Source organism: Micromys minutus (genome assembly GCF_963924665.1).
Source record: "Micromys minutus genome assembly, chromosome: 3".
NCBI classification, from domain to species: Eukaryota; Metazoa; Chordata; class Mammalia; order Rodentia; family Muridae; genus Micromys; species Micromys minutus.
This window is the reverse complement of record NC_137972.1, coordinates 77197538-77218343: the sequence shown is the minus strand read 5'-3', so window position 1 is coordinate 77218343 and position 20806 is coordinate 77197538. Positions and strand designations below refer to the sequence as shown.

General features: G+C 39.3%; 1 protein-coding gene across 4 annotated transcripts in view; it reads right to left on the bottom strand.

Annotated features, from left to right (window-relative positions):
* AGBL1 (AGBL carboxypeptidase 1) overlaps nt 1-20806 on the bottom strand; it is an 889014-nt gene that overhangs the window by 717944 nt on the left and 150264 nt on the right. For 3 of the 4 annotated variants that reach the window (XM_080914790.1, XM_080914791.1, XM_080914792.1), the window contains exons 9-16: nt 20270-20334; nt 15302-15418; nt 13697-14277; nt 12150-12233; nt 11829-11915; nt 9714-9862; nt 8635-8722; nt 1187-1331 (exon numbers count right to left, since the gene is read on the bottom strand). In XM_080914790.1, the coding sequence (XP_080770916.1) occupies nt 1187-1331; nt 8635-8722; nt 9714-9862; nt 11829-11915; nt 12150-12233; nt 13697-14277; nt 15302-15418; nt 20270-20334 (1316 nt within the window). The remainder of the gene's footprint in view (nt 1-1186; nt 1332-8634; nt 8723-9713; nt 9863-11828; nt 11916-12149; nt 12234-13696; nt 14278-15301; nt 15419-20269; nt 20335-20806) is intronic. The other variant, XM_080914793.1, reaches the window with a different exon arrangement.

Below are 20806 nucleotides of genomic sequence, written 5' to 3'. Positions count from 1 at the left end.
TAATGCAATACTTCACTATCAAGAGCATAAGTCCAGTAGAAGACATTCATGAATCCTGCCTGTTGTGAGTTCCCAAAGGCAGCAAACATATCTTACAACAGGCGTGGCTTGTTTCAGCATATTCTGAGATGTGCATGCCTTAGATTATAACTTCATGTGTTCTCTAAGGGTGATACACAAATAATACTAGTTGTGTTTTCTTTGACAACCTGGATAATGGTAGAAATATCTCTGTAGGCAAGACAACATATGGGGGAAAAAAAGGACAGCTGTACTTTCGTGAAGGCTTAGCCAAGTGGTTTAAGTGTGCCTGTTCCAAGAGACTTTTATTTATACCAAACCATTCCCTTTGAATGGTTGTTATCTTGTCCTTTTCTTTATCACAGTCTTAAAATGAAAATGTTCAACCTTAAAGCTAAATGTTATATTGCAGGGATATACATAATATTATGAATATGGCAGTAACATTTTGTATTAACACAGAGGATAAAAAGCATTTTGTAGAACATATTGTAGCTCATTATTCTACAGCATAGTCATGAAATAGCTATGGGAAAGTGACGGTTTGCTAAGTTTTGGAAATTATAGGAAACTATATGGGCTAGGCATAACTTTCCTCAAAGCTGTCCCATAAATAATTTTGTAAACACTTAAAACACAGAAATAACTGAATCTTGCTGCCTTATGCTGAGACTTCTACATAAATAGTAATGGCCACTGGACTCATTGTTTTATTCTATTTACTCAAACACAGACATGGGATCCACTGGAGAACTTGACCCGTATGTTCCCTCAGACTTACTTACACTTACAGACACAAAATCTATCTCTTGACTTAAACCTCTAAATTTTATAAGGAACCTTTTTATGCATCTCTGCCACCTTGCAGGGGTTGGCCCTAATATCTAACAACTTCATCCTTTACTTGTGGACTTAATAAAGACAGAACCCATAAGACATAACCCTAGTTCCCAACCAGTAGACAACTTGGACATTTAGAACAGTGCTTGCCATGACCCACCCATGTATTGCAAACAGGGAAGGATGTAGAACACCAGCCAAGTCAGTTGACAACACACTCTACTTTTTTTTGGAAAATGATAGCTCTCTTCTCTCTGACAGCCTTTATTCTGAGGATCTCTGGAATGTTCCCAGAAAAACTTCCCAGCCTTGCTTTGGACATTACCATGAGGGTGGAGTAGGTGTAGGGATAGTGATAGGCCAGAAAGCAGGCATCCTCATTGTGTGGGAAGGTAACAGCAAAGGTGAGGGTGTAATAGCGCTTCCCAGATGCTCCATCCATGGTAGCTGTACTCTGAAGGTAGTGATTTCTAAAAATAGAAAAGGACAGGATGAGAATGAATCAATATAAGGAAGAGGTAATACTGCACGAGGAAGTGAGGAGACCCCAGAGTTTTAAATGTAAGAAGCCTCTTGTGCTACATATTGGCAAGAAAAACATAACTTGGTGATCAGAAACACTTCTGTGGCTAAAACTTAGAAAGTGAAGAAACAGGCAATCAAATTCACTTCGAGCTTCTGTATCAATTTAGCCACAAACAAGCTTGACCATAAGCTTGACCCACCCTCTCCCATTTGTGGTACACATACTAAGACTTCCCTTGATGCAACTGCAACCACAGATGAGCACTTCCTAACCACTGCACTGGTAAACAGAGGGTGATGCTAGCCAATTCTATTCCATACTTCCTATTGGCAACACACTCAAACATTGTTCCCCAATCCTTGTCACTGTGCACAACTTCAAGTAACACAGCTAATCCCTTTCATTTGGTTATATTTTGATATGTTATGTCCATAAACGGTGTTTTTGCTGCACATCACCCACCTTCAACCTCTGATGTTCTTCCTGACCCCTGGTCTATGTTGTTTCCTGTGTTTTGGAGGGGATGATTTTGACATCACATTCAGGGCTGAACACCCCACAATTTAGTTTTGCCATGTTGATTACTTTTGAGTCTCTTATTAACTGCCTCCTGCTGTAAGAAGCTTCTCTGATGAAGGTATAATACAGCACTAATCTATGGATATCAACCTGCAGCTCGTACCCTTTGCTACTGACAAATGGATTTATTAGCTATCGTTACTAAGCACTGAATTACATCTTAAGATTCACTTATGTCCTCTTTGGTCACTGCTATAATAACTCATCCTGTGAATGAAACAATGGAAGCTTCGAAGAACTAGTTGACCATAAAACAAGGAAATGCTGGACACAGGATTTGAACCCAGATTTCTCTAGCAGAAATGACTGTTCTTTCATGGCACAGTAAGTTCTTTCCAAGGGAATGACTTTGTCATCCCAAAAGTGATTTAGCTTCCTACAGCTTGAGAGTGCACATTTTCCTTTGTCAAAGCTGAAGAACCAATTCTGATACTTCAGAGAACAGTATCAAAGCAGATTGCACCCAGAAGTACATTCCATGCAATGTTTTCTGTACACACTGCCAGTTACACTCGCATTTTGCCTGTTGATGTTGAGACAGCTGTACAGGCTTTCCTGGGAAATGTTATCATCTAGGCTGCATGATAATGTAACATGCACATAACACCAGAGGCAATTCTACCTTTGGCACAGCATTAGCTTGCTGGCTTCATTGTGAAGTTTGGGGGTTTGGGTGAGGGAAAAGGTAAAAAGAAAGAAGAAATAGATTAGTGTTTGTATGTTTTTATAAAACATAAAAACTGGATGTTTTTTTCTTCCTTTAGCTTCGTTCTTGCTCCTCTTACCACCACTAACTAAAAAAGACAGTTGTATGGGAAAGAAACTAATAGCATGCCATCATATTGCCCTTGCTTCTTGTAATCTTTCAACATTTATCAAACTAGGGGTAGGTATGTTAGGGGTTGTCAATACTTCCAACTACTACAGCCCAGTTCACTTTAATTGCTTCAGCTTTTGTTCACATAGCAGCCTGGAGCCATTCACTCTGGGGGAAAAAAGAGGACACCCCCAGAACAACACCAGGACAAAGTAACTGTCCCACACAGTTTTTGAATCACACTAAAAGAATCTATTTCCCATATGCTTGTAGAAATAACTTCAAAAGGGTATCTTTCCCTATGATGTTACCTGGGTCTTTGTAGCTGTATCTACCTTTTTCCAGATTTCCCCAAAGTTTTAAAGTATTTCCAAAAGCTAAGACTCTAGTTATTAGAAAATATGCAAAGAGCAGATGGCCAACCAGAAGGCATTGGAGGCACATGTGTTCTGTCTTTATTTGTTTTCTGATTGCACTTGCAAAGGCTCCAATGAAAAGGCATGTTTTATTTATATTTAGCTCAATAGCAAACAGGTACTGGTCAGTTACAGCTCCTAACCAAGAGAAATGAGCCAGGGACACTGTTTTAAAGTATAACAGAGTGTCCAATCTATAAATAATATACATGTAACTACGCATGCACACACACATTCATGAATATGAAGACAAGTAGAAACATCATCAAAAATGTCCACTGTCACCAGATTCTTCATCTATAAACAGTGGAGACAGAGTCAGCATCTTCACTTGAACATTAATACGCTTCCATAAGAACCAGTTGTAGTGGTCTTATCTAATAACGGTCTTGCTTTCTATGGGTCTGCATAGGAAGTCTGGAGAGTAGTAGTTGCATGTAGCATTAAATATTGATACTCTGTAAGTTGAAGTCATATAACAAGGATAAATACTCATCACAAATTCAGCCTTGCTCTACTCTGCTACAGAAAGCAAGAAAGAGAGTGTAACAAAATCTCTGTATCTGCCCTTATGTTCTTCCCACTGAAACCACCCTGGGCTCCAAAAAGAGACCAGTTCTTGCGGAATGGAAAGGGAAATAGCATGGACCCATAATTTTATAAGTCCATGGTCCCTGTGATAGAGGAGAATGAATCAGTATTGTAGTTTTGATTATTTGTGAAATCTTTTCACACTTATGTGTATATAAACACACACAAACATACACACCCACAAACATACACATCTCTTATAATATACCTTACATCCTGAATATTTCAACTCCCTTTCTGCAATCTGGTCTTTTCCAAGATGGTTGTGCCCTACTTGGAGTTAAGGAAATTGGAAACTAAACGAAAGCTTGTAGAGAGTGAAATTTGGCAGTAGAAAGTTGTGTTGAAAACTCTAGTGGTGGATCTAAATTCTGGAGGACTCTACAGCAAATGCCAGACTTCATCCTTGGATATTTGTCTGGTAAACACACTACAGAGGAGGTGGCAATTCCCACAGACTTTTCTTAGAGGCCTTTGATGTCTAGTAAGTCTCTAAAGTGAAATATGGCTTTCTGACCCAATTTATGTAAGGCAGCCTACAATCAACCAATTTATTGTCTTTGTTTTCTAAGTTGCAGTAGTATGAACATGCTAAGGGACATCTTCAGGGCAGTAACATTCATCCTTCCTACTTAGCTGTTCCTTTCCTATGTTACAAGAACATAGAAAGCCTTTGTTATCATCTTCAGTTACCCCATTCCCTTCTTTCAGCTTAAAAGTTTGCCCTTCCAAGAATCATCCTACTGTATTACAAATAGTTCCCTGACACTTGTATCTTCTTCACTGCTAATACCTACCACAAGGACCAAATATGCTCCTTTGTGTGTTGCTGGGCTTGGCATTTGTGTGTCATGGCTGGATGTTGGCAACTGTTCAGTTGGCGTTTATGGGATAAATGGAGCTAAGATTCCCTGGGCAATAATTAAGATGCTTCATCTATTTGTGACAATCTTAATATTACCCTTCCAGGGATAATATTTTTTACACATTCTACAGATGGAAACACTTGGGTTCATTGTTGTGAAGTATTTTGAATAATTCCACAGAAGCAGTATTCAGTGTAGATTTAGCTCTATTAACTAGTCTGTTAACACTGTATCACTTCCCTCTTAGGAATGGTCACTGTGACAAAAAATATTGTTCAATCCAGCAAGTAGGAATCTGAGATCTGTGTACACCAGGACTGCTACAAAATTCAAGTCTAAAACAGAGAAGGAATATAAAGCAGCCCAGGTCAAAACTACTAGTAAAGGTGATCTATATGACCATCACCAATAATTGATTTATTTAATATGGTTCTAATAATTATTACTAAAATGTACTAACATGAATTACATACCTACAGTATTCAAAGCCTTTGGCATACTGTGTATTTTATTGAATATCCTTTAATCTCTAGATCTGCTCTGTGGAGGTAGATGCCACTTTTATCCTTATTTTATAGACAAAGAAAGGAAGATTGAGGAAAGTTGGAGTAACTGTCAGATGTCTTTGTGGTGATGGGGTGGTAGAAATTTACTCACAAGAACAATTTTCTCTTTGAAACATCTCTTCTGGGTGAAAAAAAAAAAAAAACAAAGAAGAAGAAGAAAGGCTGGCCACCAGTATGCTCTCAGGTCACCTGAAAACCCTAGACAGGTCATCTTGAGATAAAAATGACCTGAACTCCATCCAGTTGCTCCACAGGTCAAAGCTTACCCTTTCCTGAACTATCCATCTTCAGAAGGATTAACACTTTTGTAACCACAATGCTTTCAAGGAAGCAAAGTACGCAAGGCAGTTACAAACTGCACCCATTGACACATGTGCTCAGAAATATTCCAGGAAGTTACATGTCGTTACTGTTCTCTGTGTGTGCTACATTAGCCAACAGTAGAGCCACGTGTGAATTAGGTAATCTCACACTCACGATGGCTCTTTAACAAGGGTACATCATTTTCCTTAATGGAATCTAATAAGGCACAGCAACCGAGTCGCCAGGCTTCCCCATGCCTGCAGCATCTCTAATATTCTATAAAGCACCAAATCTCTCTCCTGAGATTCCTCGGGAGGATGGATGATGGCAGCGCGCTTGTATGGCATTCATCTTCATGAATGAGCTGTTCCATCTCCGCTCCCGAGCAGAGATAAATGTCAGAAGAGAGCAGCTGCAGTGTATTACATGGCCACTCAGCACCTGCAGCTTCCCTCCCTCTGCCCTTCAACATGGAGATTGCTTTAGAGTGGGGAGAGGATGGGGAAAGGTGTGAAGCCAAAAGTCAGAAGGAGACGCAGGCCACAGGAAACTAAAGAAAACAAACCAATGTGTCCCTTGCTCACTTTATGACAGGCACAAAAAAGTAAAAATAAAAATAAATGAGTTCACCCGTTTTGTTCTTCAGTCTCCAGAATAGAGGGAGTAGTCTGTAACCTGGGGATAGGACTGAATTGTGCACACAGAGACAGTATTAAAAAACTTCTCTTTGAACATATTATTTATCTAGGTAATAGAAAAAATTAAAAACCTAATGTTTATGGTGGGGATTGACCTGACTGCTTTCTGCAGTACATGTCAACCATATGTAATTAATAATTACAAATCAAGCTTGATTTGAGGCCAGTGAAACCAAGGCCTCTTCCCTATTTTATTCCAGCGAGAGATTATAAAAATTACACTAAATTCTATCTCAGCTGTTTCATGTCATGGGGCTCAACATCCTCCCTTCAGCAAGGATTTGCAGGGGGAGGAATCACTTGCCCCTCCCTCTGTCTTTCCTATTAGCTTCTGGCAAAATATTTATGGACCCAGAAGTATATGAAGCCCCCTTCCTTCCTGGAGTTCCTTTTCTTTCACATTTGTACTAACTGCCCAGATACCACATTCTTATTTCTGCTCTCATTGGGTATCTTGACACTAACTCTGGGAATTTAATACTGCAAGGAGAACTCTACAAGAATGTCTAAGTTTGTACTAACATAGAGAAGAGTAGGAAACAAAGAGGTAAGCCCCTGCCCCCACTAATACTCCAGAGAGAGAAAATGCAGGGATGAAGTGAAGAAATCTTCTATAGCAGATCCAATCACAGATTGTGATGGGAAATGGGATAAAACATGTTGTATGATAATGTATTGCATAATAGACTGAGGCGTTGTAATCTGTGGGTGAATAGAGATTACACATATCTGTCCTGTTGTTACATCATCTTATTGGTAATGTGTTAACACAATATGAATAATTGTAAAGCAAACTGCATCACAATGTAGCAGCCTTATCCATTCATCTCTGTTATATTCATGGCTGGAATAAGAAAAATGAATTACATTATACATGCATGGTTTGCATCTTACCCTTCTGTTATTCCTTAATTCACATAACAATTGTCTTGTTAATTAATCTGAAAGCTATTAACAGTGACTTCCCTTAGGCCAGGGTGGTGCTTTTGGATGTGTGTCTCCTCTGAAAAGATACCTGCCCCCCTTGAACTTCACTCTCACTCCCCAGTTTAAGAAAAGTATCCCACTGGTGAGCTCAACTTCACTGATTTAATAATTCAAGACCTTGTGTTTGTGCAAACCTCATGTTCCAGACCCAAACAAGGTTTTCCTTAAGTCCCGTCCATATATTGACACTGTTTTCAAATGAAATTAAAAGATATTTCTGGCACAGTAAAAATTAGATTTCATATATGTCTCCTGAATTTGTGAACTCTACATCCCTGAGATGATGTTCAGCCTACATCTCAGTGTACCAGAAAAAGAGTCCTAGGGGTCATAAGATAAGTGGGCCAGAAAGTAATTGCCATTTAGGTGATCAAAATCTAACAAAGTTGTAAGGTTTTGTTATTTTTCTATAGAACACGTGAAAATGCTACTTGGATTCATATATGAATACATCAAGGATTGAAGCTGCCACCTGCCTTACTGCATAGTGTTCATCAGCTCCGCCCTGTGCTTTGTGAGCTGCTCTTATCTCTATGGTGATGTCTGCCTTTATCCAAACAGAACAACCCGACCCCTGACCTTTCCTGTCAATACCATCCCCTGAGGCTCAAAGCAGAGAGACATTAAGTGTTGTTTACCTTCCTTCTCTGAGTCTGCGATAACCATCCCAAATTCTAGATTATCTGCTAGTAGTATGTTAGCAACCTGTTATAATCTTAGAAATGTGAGTCTTACATTATCAGAAAAAAAAGTAGGAGCATGCTTATTTTTAATGAACTGCCTATTCTAACATTCTTTTGCTCTCGTTTATGTATTTAAGCTTTATTTTTCATATAAGAAGATGTAAATCAACTCATTTATTTCATTAAGAATATAAATATTTTGTTTTCATCACATTTTTCAGAACAAATTGATAAAACTGCCTGTTTGAAGAATAAACATGAATAATGCAATCCTTCCCTCTTTTTTTTTTTTTTTCACAAAACTATCTTGCTATGGAAGAAGGCTTTGGTATGGACATTTTTATATAGTCATGCCTCTGTGCCCTTGAAAAGTGAAGCCTGTGTGTATAGGAACAGGATGCAGAACCTTAGACTTCCTGTTCACTGGGTTTGAGGGAAGAACTACGGTTTGTAGCACTAACCACAGCTTCAGCCTGTACGTCTATGACCTTGGATGAAAAGAAAAATCCCAAGTTTTCACAGTGGTGTATGAAGAAAATCTAACCATACTTCCATAGTTTCAATGATATTCGGGGGACTAATGTGAGTTTTCTATTACCTAAAATGTCACAGGACAAGCATTCATAACAAGGGTGGCAAACAAACAGCTTATAGATACTTATAAGAACAACAGGAAAAAGATCAAACATTGAGGGTAAATGTCTACACAGGTCAAATGAAGCCAAGTGCATTCTAACATACTTGTAGTAACAAATTTCAGAGCCTGTCCGTATCCAGGCAGGTCGGCCAAGAAGAGCCTCTTTCACAGAATATAGAGTCGGCTGCATTCCTGTGAAATAAAAGCAAGACTTCATCCACAAGAAAAGAAAAAAAGCCAAATGACGACTGCTATAGTAGGCTGGATGGCAACCCCTAAAGATACCCAATTCTTGGTATCTTTATACCTCAAGGCTGAGCTATAAATGTTTGCTATATATTCTCAAAGAGACTTTGCAAATGTAATTAAACTTAGATATTAAGCCAGGCTGATTATCCATGTGGGTCTTGAATGTATCTACCAATGTTTTTATGAGGAGGAGGCAAAAGGAGATTTGACTAAAGAGAAGCAATGTCACTGGCAACATTAAAGATGTCATGCTGTCAGTTTTACAGAGGAAGGTGCCATAGGCCAAGGACTGCAAGGAAAATGGCTCTTGAATAAGAACAACATCTACATCCATTCTCCCATAAAATCTGCAGCATACAATTGAACCCTAATTTTTTGGAAAATGAATGCAAGAATTGAGGCTCACATTTCATCTTTCAGTGATCACAAGTGTCTGTTCTAGACAGTATAGAATAGAGGCAGGACCTAAAATAGTATGAAATAAAGCCACCAAGTAGATTATTAATTGAGCTAACCAAAGCAGATCATGGTGATTTAAGCATTTTCCAGAGTTTTGAGTACAGAAGGCAGTGCTTGGGTAGCTTGTGCGGCTCTCCTGTCTTGCAGCATGCAGACCAATATATGCATTTACTCTTGTGATCATTAGAAGATGGAAAGCAGAAACTACCACCTTCCAGACTCCAAAGTTCCAAGTGTTCTGCAATATTGTGTGCACTTGTCACTATTCTGTGGCAGAGTGAGAATCCCTCACCATGCTTCCATCATTGTACTATGCCCTCCATTGTCCATGTCTTGCCAGACTGCCAAGAAAAACACATTAGGCGACCCTCAACCTTCTTGGACTTCAGGGAGACTTCTGAAAATAATACAGACAACCAGCAAGTGACCCATTCATGATCCAGACAGAAATCCCCTGGTCCAAAATAGCTCATACCGTAGTTGAACTGGCTGTTGGGTTTCTCACAATTGATGATGTTGAAGCGATAAGGGATAGCGGCCCTCATGCCGCTCACCTTGAAGTAGAACCACTGCTGATGCTGGGAGCTATTAATGTCAGCATTGACCAGCAAGTCATACTCAAACCTGCAGAGTCAGAAATGAGATAATGGGTGGAGTCGCTCTTCCATAGGAAGTGATACGTTTGTCGTACTTCATGTACACACTCCAATTCCTGAACCCAGATAAAAGTCATCTGCCTTAGTTAAGATTTCTATTTCTGGGATGAAATACAATGACCAATACAAGATCTGGAGGAAAGGGTCTATTTGTCTTACATTTTCACACTGTAGTCCATCATTGAAGGAAGTCAGGACCAAATCTCAAGCAAGGTAGAAACCTAGAGGCAGGAGCTGATGCAGAGGGCAAGGAGGGGTGCTGCTTACTGGATTGCTCATCTTAACTTTCTCTGTCTGGCATTTTATAGAACCCAGGACTACCTGCCCAGGGATGGCACCACCAACAATGGCTGTACCCTCCCCCATCAACCACTAAGAAAATGTCCTACAGCCACTTTATGGAGGCATTCTGTCAACTAAGATTTCTTCCTTTCAGATGACTCCAGTTTGTGTCAAGTTGTGTAAAAGCAGCATAACATTGTTTAGGATAATTATGAAAAGATAGAACTTGATATAAAATACAAGAGTAGGCCAAAGCTAACTGATATAGTCCTGCCTCTCACCCTGTGGCTTACCATGCAATGACTGAAGCGTACTCCACTGGATGGATAAATCAGACCTATAAGCAAATCTATGACCTGTATCATCCACTGTCCTCAAGTGCTTAAAATATAGTCATTAAAACTTTTTCTTAGATGTTTAAGTCACACGTCTAAGCAGACACTGAACTGAGAGTGGAGAAGTACGCTGGAAAGGAACTGTGGCATGCTTGTCCTTTCTTTCTTTAGTCCAAGTAGATCAACTCTTCCCTGCTCTATGTGGCAGGCTTTGTTGAAGTAGTTCTTGTACAAAAATAAAACTAAAAGAAAAAGATGATATATAACTCCCCCCGAAAAAAAAAAAACAAACTTCAAACACAGCATGTTCAACTCAAACTATGCTGAGTTCTGAGCTTGCTACAGTAAGCATGTAGCCTTAGATAAAAGCCTGTTCACTGAGTGCTTACCATGTGCTGGAAACTACTCAAAGAGTTTTGTGAATATTAATTAAGTCTGTTAAAATAACTGTAAAGTAGGTTTTACTCTTACCCTCATTTTTCAGCTAAGAAAAGAAAAGCATAAAGCAAGGCAGACCACTCCTAAGCCACTTAGAAGGAGGTAGAGGCAGCTCTGGTTGTTTCATTCCAACATGAGTGGCTACTATACCATTAACTGTCATTGGTGACTTGATTTGACAGAATCCAGGCACAGAAGAATTATGTAGCTAGCAAGTCCAGTCCACTCCTGTAAAGTAAAACTGTGCTACATCAAGAGTCTATGAAAAATCACTATTTCACCACAACTGGAAAGAAATCATCTCCCTTATTTTATTTTATTTTTTACATACCTAGTCTATCCTTTCCTGTGCATTCATTTTCTATTAACGAAAGCTCATTAGTAGCTTTAGCCATGGATTCATAGAATACCCATGAAATGAAAGATGAAGACCTAAAATTGTTGCCTCCTAAATATAGCCCACTGGAATAAATAATTATGGGGAGTAGAAGGAATAGGGAATGCCATGGACCATTCTGTGTGTACAGGTCCAGCTCTGGAATAATGAAAGCATACACATTCACTGAGAGAAGTCTCTTAAATTGAAATATAAAAGTAAGAAATGCAGAAATAACATATATTTATGGATACAAAAAAACAGTCCACCTTGCTAAGACATAAGCCAATAGGTTCCCTCATTGTCTTTTGACAAATGACTCAGAGAAAAATTTTTATTTCTAGGTAATGTTTGCCAATTTTATTAGTTAAAAATATTCTTAAGATGAGTGATTTTGGTTTTGAACTACCACGATGAGGTCAGTGATCAGGCAATGGCTGGATATGGCCAGCATCTGTTCTTCTATACTGCCAGGAGGCACAACTGAAACTGATCTTACTTACTCACGCACTTGGATGGCTTTACGAAGATTTCCTGATTCAAACTTAGAGTGGAACCTTAAGCAATTGGAAATGCTGCCTTGCAACAGCCTATAAGAAAAAAAAGAGAATGTGTGAACATTTCATATTGCTGTGATTGGACACAAATTTACATTCCTTAAGGGTAAGATATCTCTTTTAGAATTTGAAACAGAGTAGTCACCATGCTGGTTTTAGAAGCAGAAGTGGATTCCTAAGTAACATATGCTAACTCCTCTTAACATATCAACATAACTAACAGACTTCTCCTTGCTCTCTGTTACATGGATGTTCAAGACTACTTACCAGGGCTCATCTAAACTGAAGACAACTTCATTTATAAGGTCACTTGGCTGGAGAAGCCTCCGGATATCCTCAAGTATCTTGATCCTTGTAAAGAAAATTGGAAATAATGTAAGTGTTGGTGCCTGCTCTTCACCTCAGCTCAGAAATCGAAACACAGAATATAGGCCCTTTAACAGTGCCTCTGTCATACGTTCAAAGGATAGAAACAGCACTGGCCTTCTTTTCTTCTCATTATTAAAGCGTAAAAACACATGAGCAGCAGAAACAGAAGGGGTAGTGATAATGTTCTTTAAGGTACTCATAGCTTGAAGACAGTCCTCAAGAGGATCTGGACTAGGGTACTACGGCTTTTCTGTCTGTATAAATAAGCAATTCCTATGCACTACGAGAGCTATGGGAAAGAAATTACCACTATTAACTATTTGCAACTTTGCAGCTTGGATGGCCCCAGCAATCCAATTCTACTTTGTATTTATTCTGGACATTTGTGTTGTTTGGACTTTGCCTGTTGTAGAAGGCTGAGGTCAGTCTTCTGTCTGAGTGAGAGCAATGTGTCTGTGAGATTTAAATAAGAGAGAGAAGAAAGTTTAAGAAGAATTTATAGTCCTTCTTCACATTTCCCAAGAATTTTCTTGACATTGGGTAAGAGGATGGTGAAGTTGAGGTGGACCCCAAGCCTAAACTAAGAAGGAAAAGGTGGTATACAGAAGTAAGATAGGAGCAGACCACCCATGAGCTGGTAAGTACTAGTATCCTAAGCAAAGAAGTCATGTAGAGATGAGATCATACAAGAATCCAAAGTAGGAACAGTTCTTGGAACTCAGTATTAAAAGAATAACTTGCTGAAGACATGAAATTTAAAATAAAAGGAAACATTCTGGTCTGCTTATTTGACTTGACTGGCTTAAGATAAGTATAGAAATCCCCCTCAGGAGAAATATCTTTTATCAGATTTCATTTTAATCTCACTCTGCTGATCCAAGGACAATGCAGCCTTTCTTGAAATATGGGAATAATCTATCACTTAGGATTTCTGCCCATTTCTGGAGAATATGGGAAATTTGTTTCATCCTGTCCTTGATGATATAGCAAAAATCACTCTCCAAATACTAGGCCTATGAAGTAAAACCATGATACTTTTCTTTATCACCAAAAAACCAAACACCAATTTGTAGTAAAAACAAGAGATCTCAAATAATCACTCTCTTATTTTTCTGAAAAGATTTCTTTTAGGAAAGGCTCCAAAATGTAGAGACAATAAATAATGCCTCCTGTTGTGATAGTTTGCCATAGACATGATTCCATTGTTTATATTAGAACCATCTAAAGAATTATTTACCCCAAATTACATGGCTACCACAATCTGATACTTGGTTTATAAAATCTCCAATATAGAGGCAAGCTTTTATGGCTCCAAAGGTATTTAAGGTACTCTCTCGGCTAGTTCTCACTTTCCTACAAACAGCATTTTATCTGTATATACCACTGCATTTGTAAAAGTATTTAGAAGAGAAGATCTATAAATGTCAAGTCAGTAAAACCCTCACCTCTGAACTCCCAGTTTGCGATCCAGCATGGGTTGAACAGTGGGAGGGGGACAGTGCCCCCAGAGATCAGGAAATGCCATTGTGTCAAATCCCACAGCAGATCTTGTTCTCAAAGCATTGGCCATATAAGCATGAGGATCGTGGAAAGGCATGTGCTTGGGATGTGTGAGCAGAAGCTTCTCTGCTGCTTCACTGCTTTCTTCTGGCTTAGTAGAGTTGGGAAACCAGGCAGCCATCCTTGGACAAGAAATTGCTTCTATGTCCCAAGCAACCTGTTCTAAGGGAGCCTGAATGTCCAAGGTATCGTGTCCAGAAGAATCAATCTTCAAACCATTTTGTTCTATGCCTTGGTTCACATTTGCTGCAGATCTTTGTTTTGAGGATGACTGCACACTGGACTTCCCTGTCTTCACCATATGCAGAATGGAAGTTTGGGCTGTGTCTTCTCTTTCTTGTCGCCAGGAGCTCTGATCTCTGTTGAACCCGTGTTGCCTTCGAGAGGCAGCACTTGGAATGTGGTGGTGATTGGCCTGCACAGTGTCTTTGATGTTCAAATCATCTTCAGATTTGGGTTCTAGTTCCTTCAAATTCAAAGTAGAAAATGTATGTATTGATATTTCCTTCCAGAAAAAGAATACAGTTCTATTCTGAAACCAGCTGTCTGGAACCAAAGCTAAGTATGACCCTTGTGATTTAAAAGCTTTGTCAAAGAGTTAATCAATGGAAATAAACCAAGATTTCAGAGTAAACAAATTCCGAAATCCCACAAAAGTCACTCTTATAAGAGGATTTAGATGAGTCTAGAATGTTATACAGCTTGTAAATGTTTTTGCAATCTTCCGCCCCACCCCCCATTCAATTAGTCTGACTGAACAACTTCATTTATAGGGCCCTCGGTGACATGCAAAGAAAAGGCTTTCACTGTGCCCCAGGCAGTGCCTTTGATTTGAAGATATTTTTTGAGTCTATACTCTGAACTGAAATTTTATTCCCTGAAATTTTGGTCACTGATATTCTTCTGCTTTCTAGAGTTAAATAGGACGTATCAACTCCTCTCTTCAGGTGCCTCTCTAAGCCCTTTGATGTGGTTGGGCTCATAATTTGTTAAAAAGCAATGAGAGAATAATAGAGATCAAAGGGCAGGTCTGAGTCTCAATATTAGCACCAGCAGCATACCAAGTTAGCATCACCAGATCTAAGGTGTTCATTTTGCCTTTACTAAAGCAAAAACCTGGATTCGGGATGGTGACCTTAACAATCCATCTATAATAATGACCTTCCCAAATTGGCAAAAAGGTCACCTAAATAATCCAGAATTTTCATCTGGTCCTTAGTGAGAAGCCAGGGTTCCATGCCCACTCAGCAGGCCATAGTTAGTAATGTGTAATTTCATTCTGATTCTGTCCTTGGTATAGAGTATCAGACCTTATGATCCTTGAAATAATTGTGGTCTTTCAAATATTTTCCCTTCTGCTTTTCTCTCAGAAAAATCTAGGGATACTAATGATGAGCAATATAATTCATTTGGACACCTCTGTTTGGCTTCCCAGATTCTACAAAGATCATACCATGTGTTACCGAGAGGTAGATTACAGACGTGCTTACCGCAAAGCTATAGGAGAGCTCAGGACACATCGCATCATATTGTGCGAGTTCCTCCTCAGGTATGTCAAGACCAGGTTTAGAACTAAGTTTGCTTATATCAGTTTCCAAGTCATCATCCTATAGCAGAAGAGGGAACAGATCACAGTCAAGAAATCTACCCTGCAGAGTGTCAAGACAAGATACATTTCTGATTCTTTACCATGTGTGGTCATTGGTTCCTCATCTTTAGAATATAATGCTAGCTCAGACAGAAAAAAAAAAAACTTGATATACTAGGTTATATTTCTTAACATAAAAAATTATATAAAGCTTTTTTAAAATCATGGATGCCAATATTCATTGGCCCTCATCAGAAATAAATATGCAAATTCTTTGTCTTATTCATAAATGACATCATTGTTGATATCATCCCTTTTGCCTGGCTACCTTTGCTGTTTGGGTGTTTCACCTGCACAAACATTTAATAAGCACTTTTCATGAGTGAGTGTTTTTGTACATACATAAAGACTTATTGATGTTAAAACACAGGTCCATGGCCCAGTGGGATCCATCCCCTAGTAAGAGAACTGAGACAGAAATTAAGTGAATGGAACACAGTTATTTCTAGTGGTGGTAAATGTCCTGGAAGTGCTGGCAGATGGCATTGCTATTGGATGGAGTGCAGGTAGCTGTTTGGGACTGAGTGACCTGAGACACAAAAGAAGTCACTATGGTGTAATGAGATATAGAAGACATGGTGAGCAGCTTATAAAGAAAATGATTCTTGCAGAAGGACCTGGTTGAATTTTCATACAGAAAGAAGATGTCAGGGACATGGAGCAGAAAAGGAAGATGGTGAGATGGAAGACAAGACAGCAGAAGAGCTTGGGAGATGTGTGCAGTTTCAGGGAACAATTAATTCTGCTGTGCCTATGCCTCTATGTGGAGTCAAAAGTTCACAAGCACTCCTAAATTTCTCTTCATGAAGCAAATCATATGAGTAATCACACTTTGCTTCTAGATTATCATCCTGTGATAGCTTCAAGGTGAGGCTGACTTTACTCTGATGACATTTTTGTTTTCCAAGCAGTATGGAGTCTTATGATAAAAATATACCAAGGATGATACTATCCAGACTCTCTGCTTTATCATACTCTAGATAGATCAAAGTTCCTTACTAAAATAGGGAACAAATACCTACCACAAGCTCTAAAAACATATTTGGAGAGATAAGAAAATCCAGCCAATCTTAAAAGGCCTACATCAAAGAAATATGGGAAGTAAATGTTTATATTTCTGAGCCAGTGGAAAAGAAAAAAAATGTGATAGCCCATCCACCTTTATAATTTTCTTACAAACTCAGATCAAAAGAAAAGTAAATCCCCTGAGTTTGGCTTCATGATACATTTAGGAACCATTCAGGCAGGACTCCATACCCACTACTCTTGTCTCTACAGGCATTTTCTGTCAGTTCTGGTCCCTGAGCCATGCTAGGATGGTTCCATCAAGGACACAACATGACTAGCCATTGGGAGAACTGTTCCTACCAATGAATAAGGCTGTTTCTTGAGTGAGGAGAGTCATGTAGGTCATAGGTGGCAGCACAGTTTGTTCCACATGTTGTTATTGGCCTATGCAGCCCTGCAGCAGGGGTTAGCAACTGTGGCCCACTGCCTTTCTTTGTAAACAAGGCTTCACTGAGGCACAGTTACCCTAATTCATCTATATGTCATCAGTGATTGATTTCTTTCTATAACAGCAAAGTTGAATTGATGTGGAAAAACAGTTTCTGTCCTACAAAGGCACAAATCTGAGGCTGAAGATATGACTCAGTGGTTTATGACACTTGCAATGTAAGTATAAAAGACCTGGGTTTGGGTTTTAACATCCATGCAAAAAGGTGGGCAAAGTCAGGTATGCCTGTAACCCCAATGCTGTAGGAAGCATAGACAAGAGAATCGCTGGGGCTGGATGGCTGCCAGCCCAGCTCCAGACAGTAAGAAGCCATGCCTTAGTGGAATGTGGCAAAGAATAATAGATTAGGATGTCCAGTGTTCTCCTCGAGTCTCCGTGGGCACACACAACTGCACACTTGCATGCATGTGTGTGAGTGTGCATAAACCACACAAATACATGTGTGCGTGTGGAAACAAATATAAACATACAAAGACCCTGAGTTTTGGTCTCTGTGTCTCCTGGCAAACTCATCACATCTTGTAGGGCTATGCTCATCTAGGGATAGACTGGCTACTGCATGCTCATATTATCTAGGATACTGATAGCCTTTTAATCTAGATAATGTGTTTTGACCCCTCCTTTCTAAACTGGACCTTGCTGGCACCATCACTACCCTGATTCAAACCATAGAGTGCGAATTTAATCTTTAGTTTATATGAATCGTGACATTAAACATCAACGTCCTGTTTGGTTTTGTATCATATAGCCATTCTCCAGAATTTAGCCTGATGTATATATGCTTTTCATACCAGAAAAGCACCTGAAATAAAGAAAAAAAATTCAAAAAGGAAGAGGGGTGAGCAGAGCACAAGTACACCCTGTGCATGCTTCTTGTTCCACAGTTTGCTCAAATCTAGTGCACACATGAAGAAAACACAGAGCCACCATCTTCTCTTCATGTACCGTTCCTCTTTTCCTGTGTTGACAGTTTCTAATCAAATCAGAACATTCAACTCCTCAGACTTTTTTTTTTTCTCACAAGACTTTCTTTTAATATATTTACTCAGACATAGGTCTTATCTATCTGTAATTTTCAAGTGGGAATGTTACATGTTAAATTTCTGGGTCAGCCCTGTGAATAGAAAAGAAACAGGCCTGGCTCCTTGTCCATTTCATGGGCAGCAGATGCTATAGTTATCACAGAGGAGAAGCTGCTTGTTGGATGGGCAGCTCTCCGATGCTGGCTGTCCCCTGGAGTCGAGCCTCATTCCTATGCTAGCTCATTACTCTGCAGGTCAGATGCATACCCAGTTCTCACCATCTCCTCGGCCATAGGTTTTGATGAATAGTTTCTCAGCCCTCGCTAATTTATCTCTTGCTTCTTTCCCAGCTGGATTTTTCTATTTGTTTAGTTCCTAGACTCTCCTAGCCCACAATCCTCCCTGGAACGGAGTCAGAGGAATTATGAGTGCTCCCTACCTTTCTTGCTAGCTGTGTGAAGTCAAGCACTGTCATATGCTGTGTCCCCTGCATCAGATACAAGAGGCAACCGACAGTGCATCAGACATCCAGTTATCAAAGTTCGAGCAAGAGGGGAGCGGAAGGTGGCATTGATGAATGGCTGCAGCAGCCCATTATTATTCAGATGATTCTGCACGTACTCTATAGGCCTGCGTGGCCACGCCAGAGCAAAGAACCAATTTGCTACTGATGACTTCAGAAATGATTCTATTTATCAACAAAACCCTGGGAACATCAGACTGTCAATAGCATTCTAAGCTCAAAGATGGGAGATGGAGCTGAAAGATATTCTGTAGATGTCTGCCACTACCATCGGCAAGGTGAGAAATTGCTCAGCTTGAGAATGCTAAAACCTCATTTTTTTTTTCAGAAAAGGAAAGAAGAGAACATGGGAAAGGACATGAGAAAAAGGGAAGGGGAAGGGGAAAAAGAAAAAAAGAAGAGAGGGACTTCTTTATTTTATTTTTATTTAACACTTTAAATTGTGTGTGTGTGTGTGTGTGTGTGTGTGTGTGTGTGTGTGTGTTTCTGTGTGTCTGTGTATGGTATGTAAGTGTATGTCTTGTATGTGTGTGTGTGTGGTGTATATGTATGTATATTTGTGTATGTATATGTATGTCTATGTATCTGTGTGCACAGAGGTCAGGGTACAATTTGGCAAAGGTGGTTCTCTCCTGCCATGTAGGTTCTGTGGACTGAACTCAGATCATTATACTTTGCAGCAATTGCCTTTACCTGTTGAGCCATCTTGCTGGCACAGGATCATTTGTAAATTTAAATTTTACCTCTAGGACTGTCACTCAGATCTTGTGCTACAGATGACAAAATTAAGGGACTGTAAATGGGGAAATATATCCAAAACTGCATAAAGCAGGAAAAATGAAGACAGAATTGCAACTCATAAATGAACTATAATTTTTCCAGGATATTGGTTTTCATTTAAGAATTATTTAGCAGTTTCTAGAGGTGTTTTTGATTCATGAGTGAGGGGCAAAGGGATGGACGCTATGGGTGAATAGTGAGTAAAAATCAAGGATGTTGCTAAGTATCCCATAATACAGAAGAAACCCCATTCAAAATAGAAATATCCAGTCAATATTAAAACAATGCAGAAGTTTAAAACACCTATCACAAAGGCAATCAACAAACTATATTCTTCAGTTCAACCAAAAGCCACATCCATTTGTTCATGCTTTAAAAGTGGCAGGGTTTTTGTCATAATGGCAAATTGAGTCATTAAAACAAAGTCACAGAGTATAAGATAATCACGATGTGAATGTTGATTTAAAACTGAAAAGCTTCCTGACCTTCTTTTCACGGATCATTGTGGAATAGGAAGCAGGAACATCAGTACTGTGGGAGCAAAGCTGCACACTTTGAAACCAGGGAAGACTGATTCATATAGACATGACTGAGTATGCACAAGGCTACATCCCCATGCATAATGGCCAGGGAATAAGAAAACCAATTTATGAAGACAGATGATTTCTAGCAAAATGTTCCCTAAAACATCTTTTTATGCATGTACTAAACACACCACCCCTAAACAGAAGTCTGTCAGGCTCATTCTAATAGAATATTTGAATCCTAATCAATAGACTTGACTTTACAAAGAGACCATGGATCAAGATAAAAATGACATCTGGAAAATCAACAATAGTATCTGTGCTTCCCAGATATCACTATCATGGTGACAATGCTGGAGTAAGTTTAGAGAACATAAGGAAGTCATCCTTTCTTCTGCATAGTGTCAGCATGAATATTATTACAACCAAGGGCACATTGACCTACTTCCTTCACAGCTTCCACATCTGAGTCTTTGTCCATTTCTTCATCACCATCATCATCAAAATCTTCTGGATGGGAAAAACAAGGTGAAAGAATGAGGATGCTCAATGTCTGGTATTTACTCTCTCATACACCATGGGTTGCATTTCTTGTAAATGAGGGACCCATTATTAAGCAAGGGCACTGTACCCTAGCACACTCAGATGCTCAGTGATTTGTGTGTATGCTGTGCACATGAGCATATGGGAAGAGAATGCCATGATGCCCAAACTGTTTCTCCATGATGAATCTAGAGGGACATAGCACAGGAATGACAATGGAGTCCCCTCCCTCTCATTTCAGAGTATTGTTGTAACCGACACTGCCAAAGTTTCTAGACCGTACACACTCTAAATCCATTGTCATTTAGACAGTGCCTCAATCAAGTCCCCAATTTTAAAATGGAGGAATTTATTTAAGAGTTACCTACTAACTTCAGAAAGGATCAGATGCTACGTGACAAAATTCCAACTGTGGAAAATCTGCTCCCTGAAGGAAGAT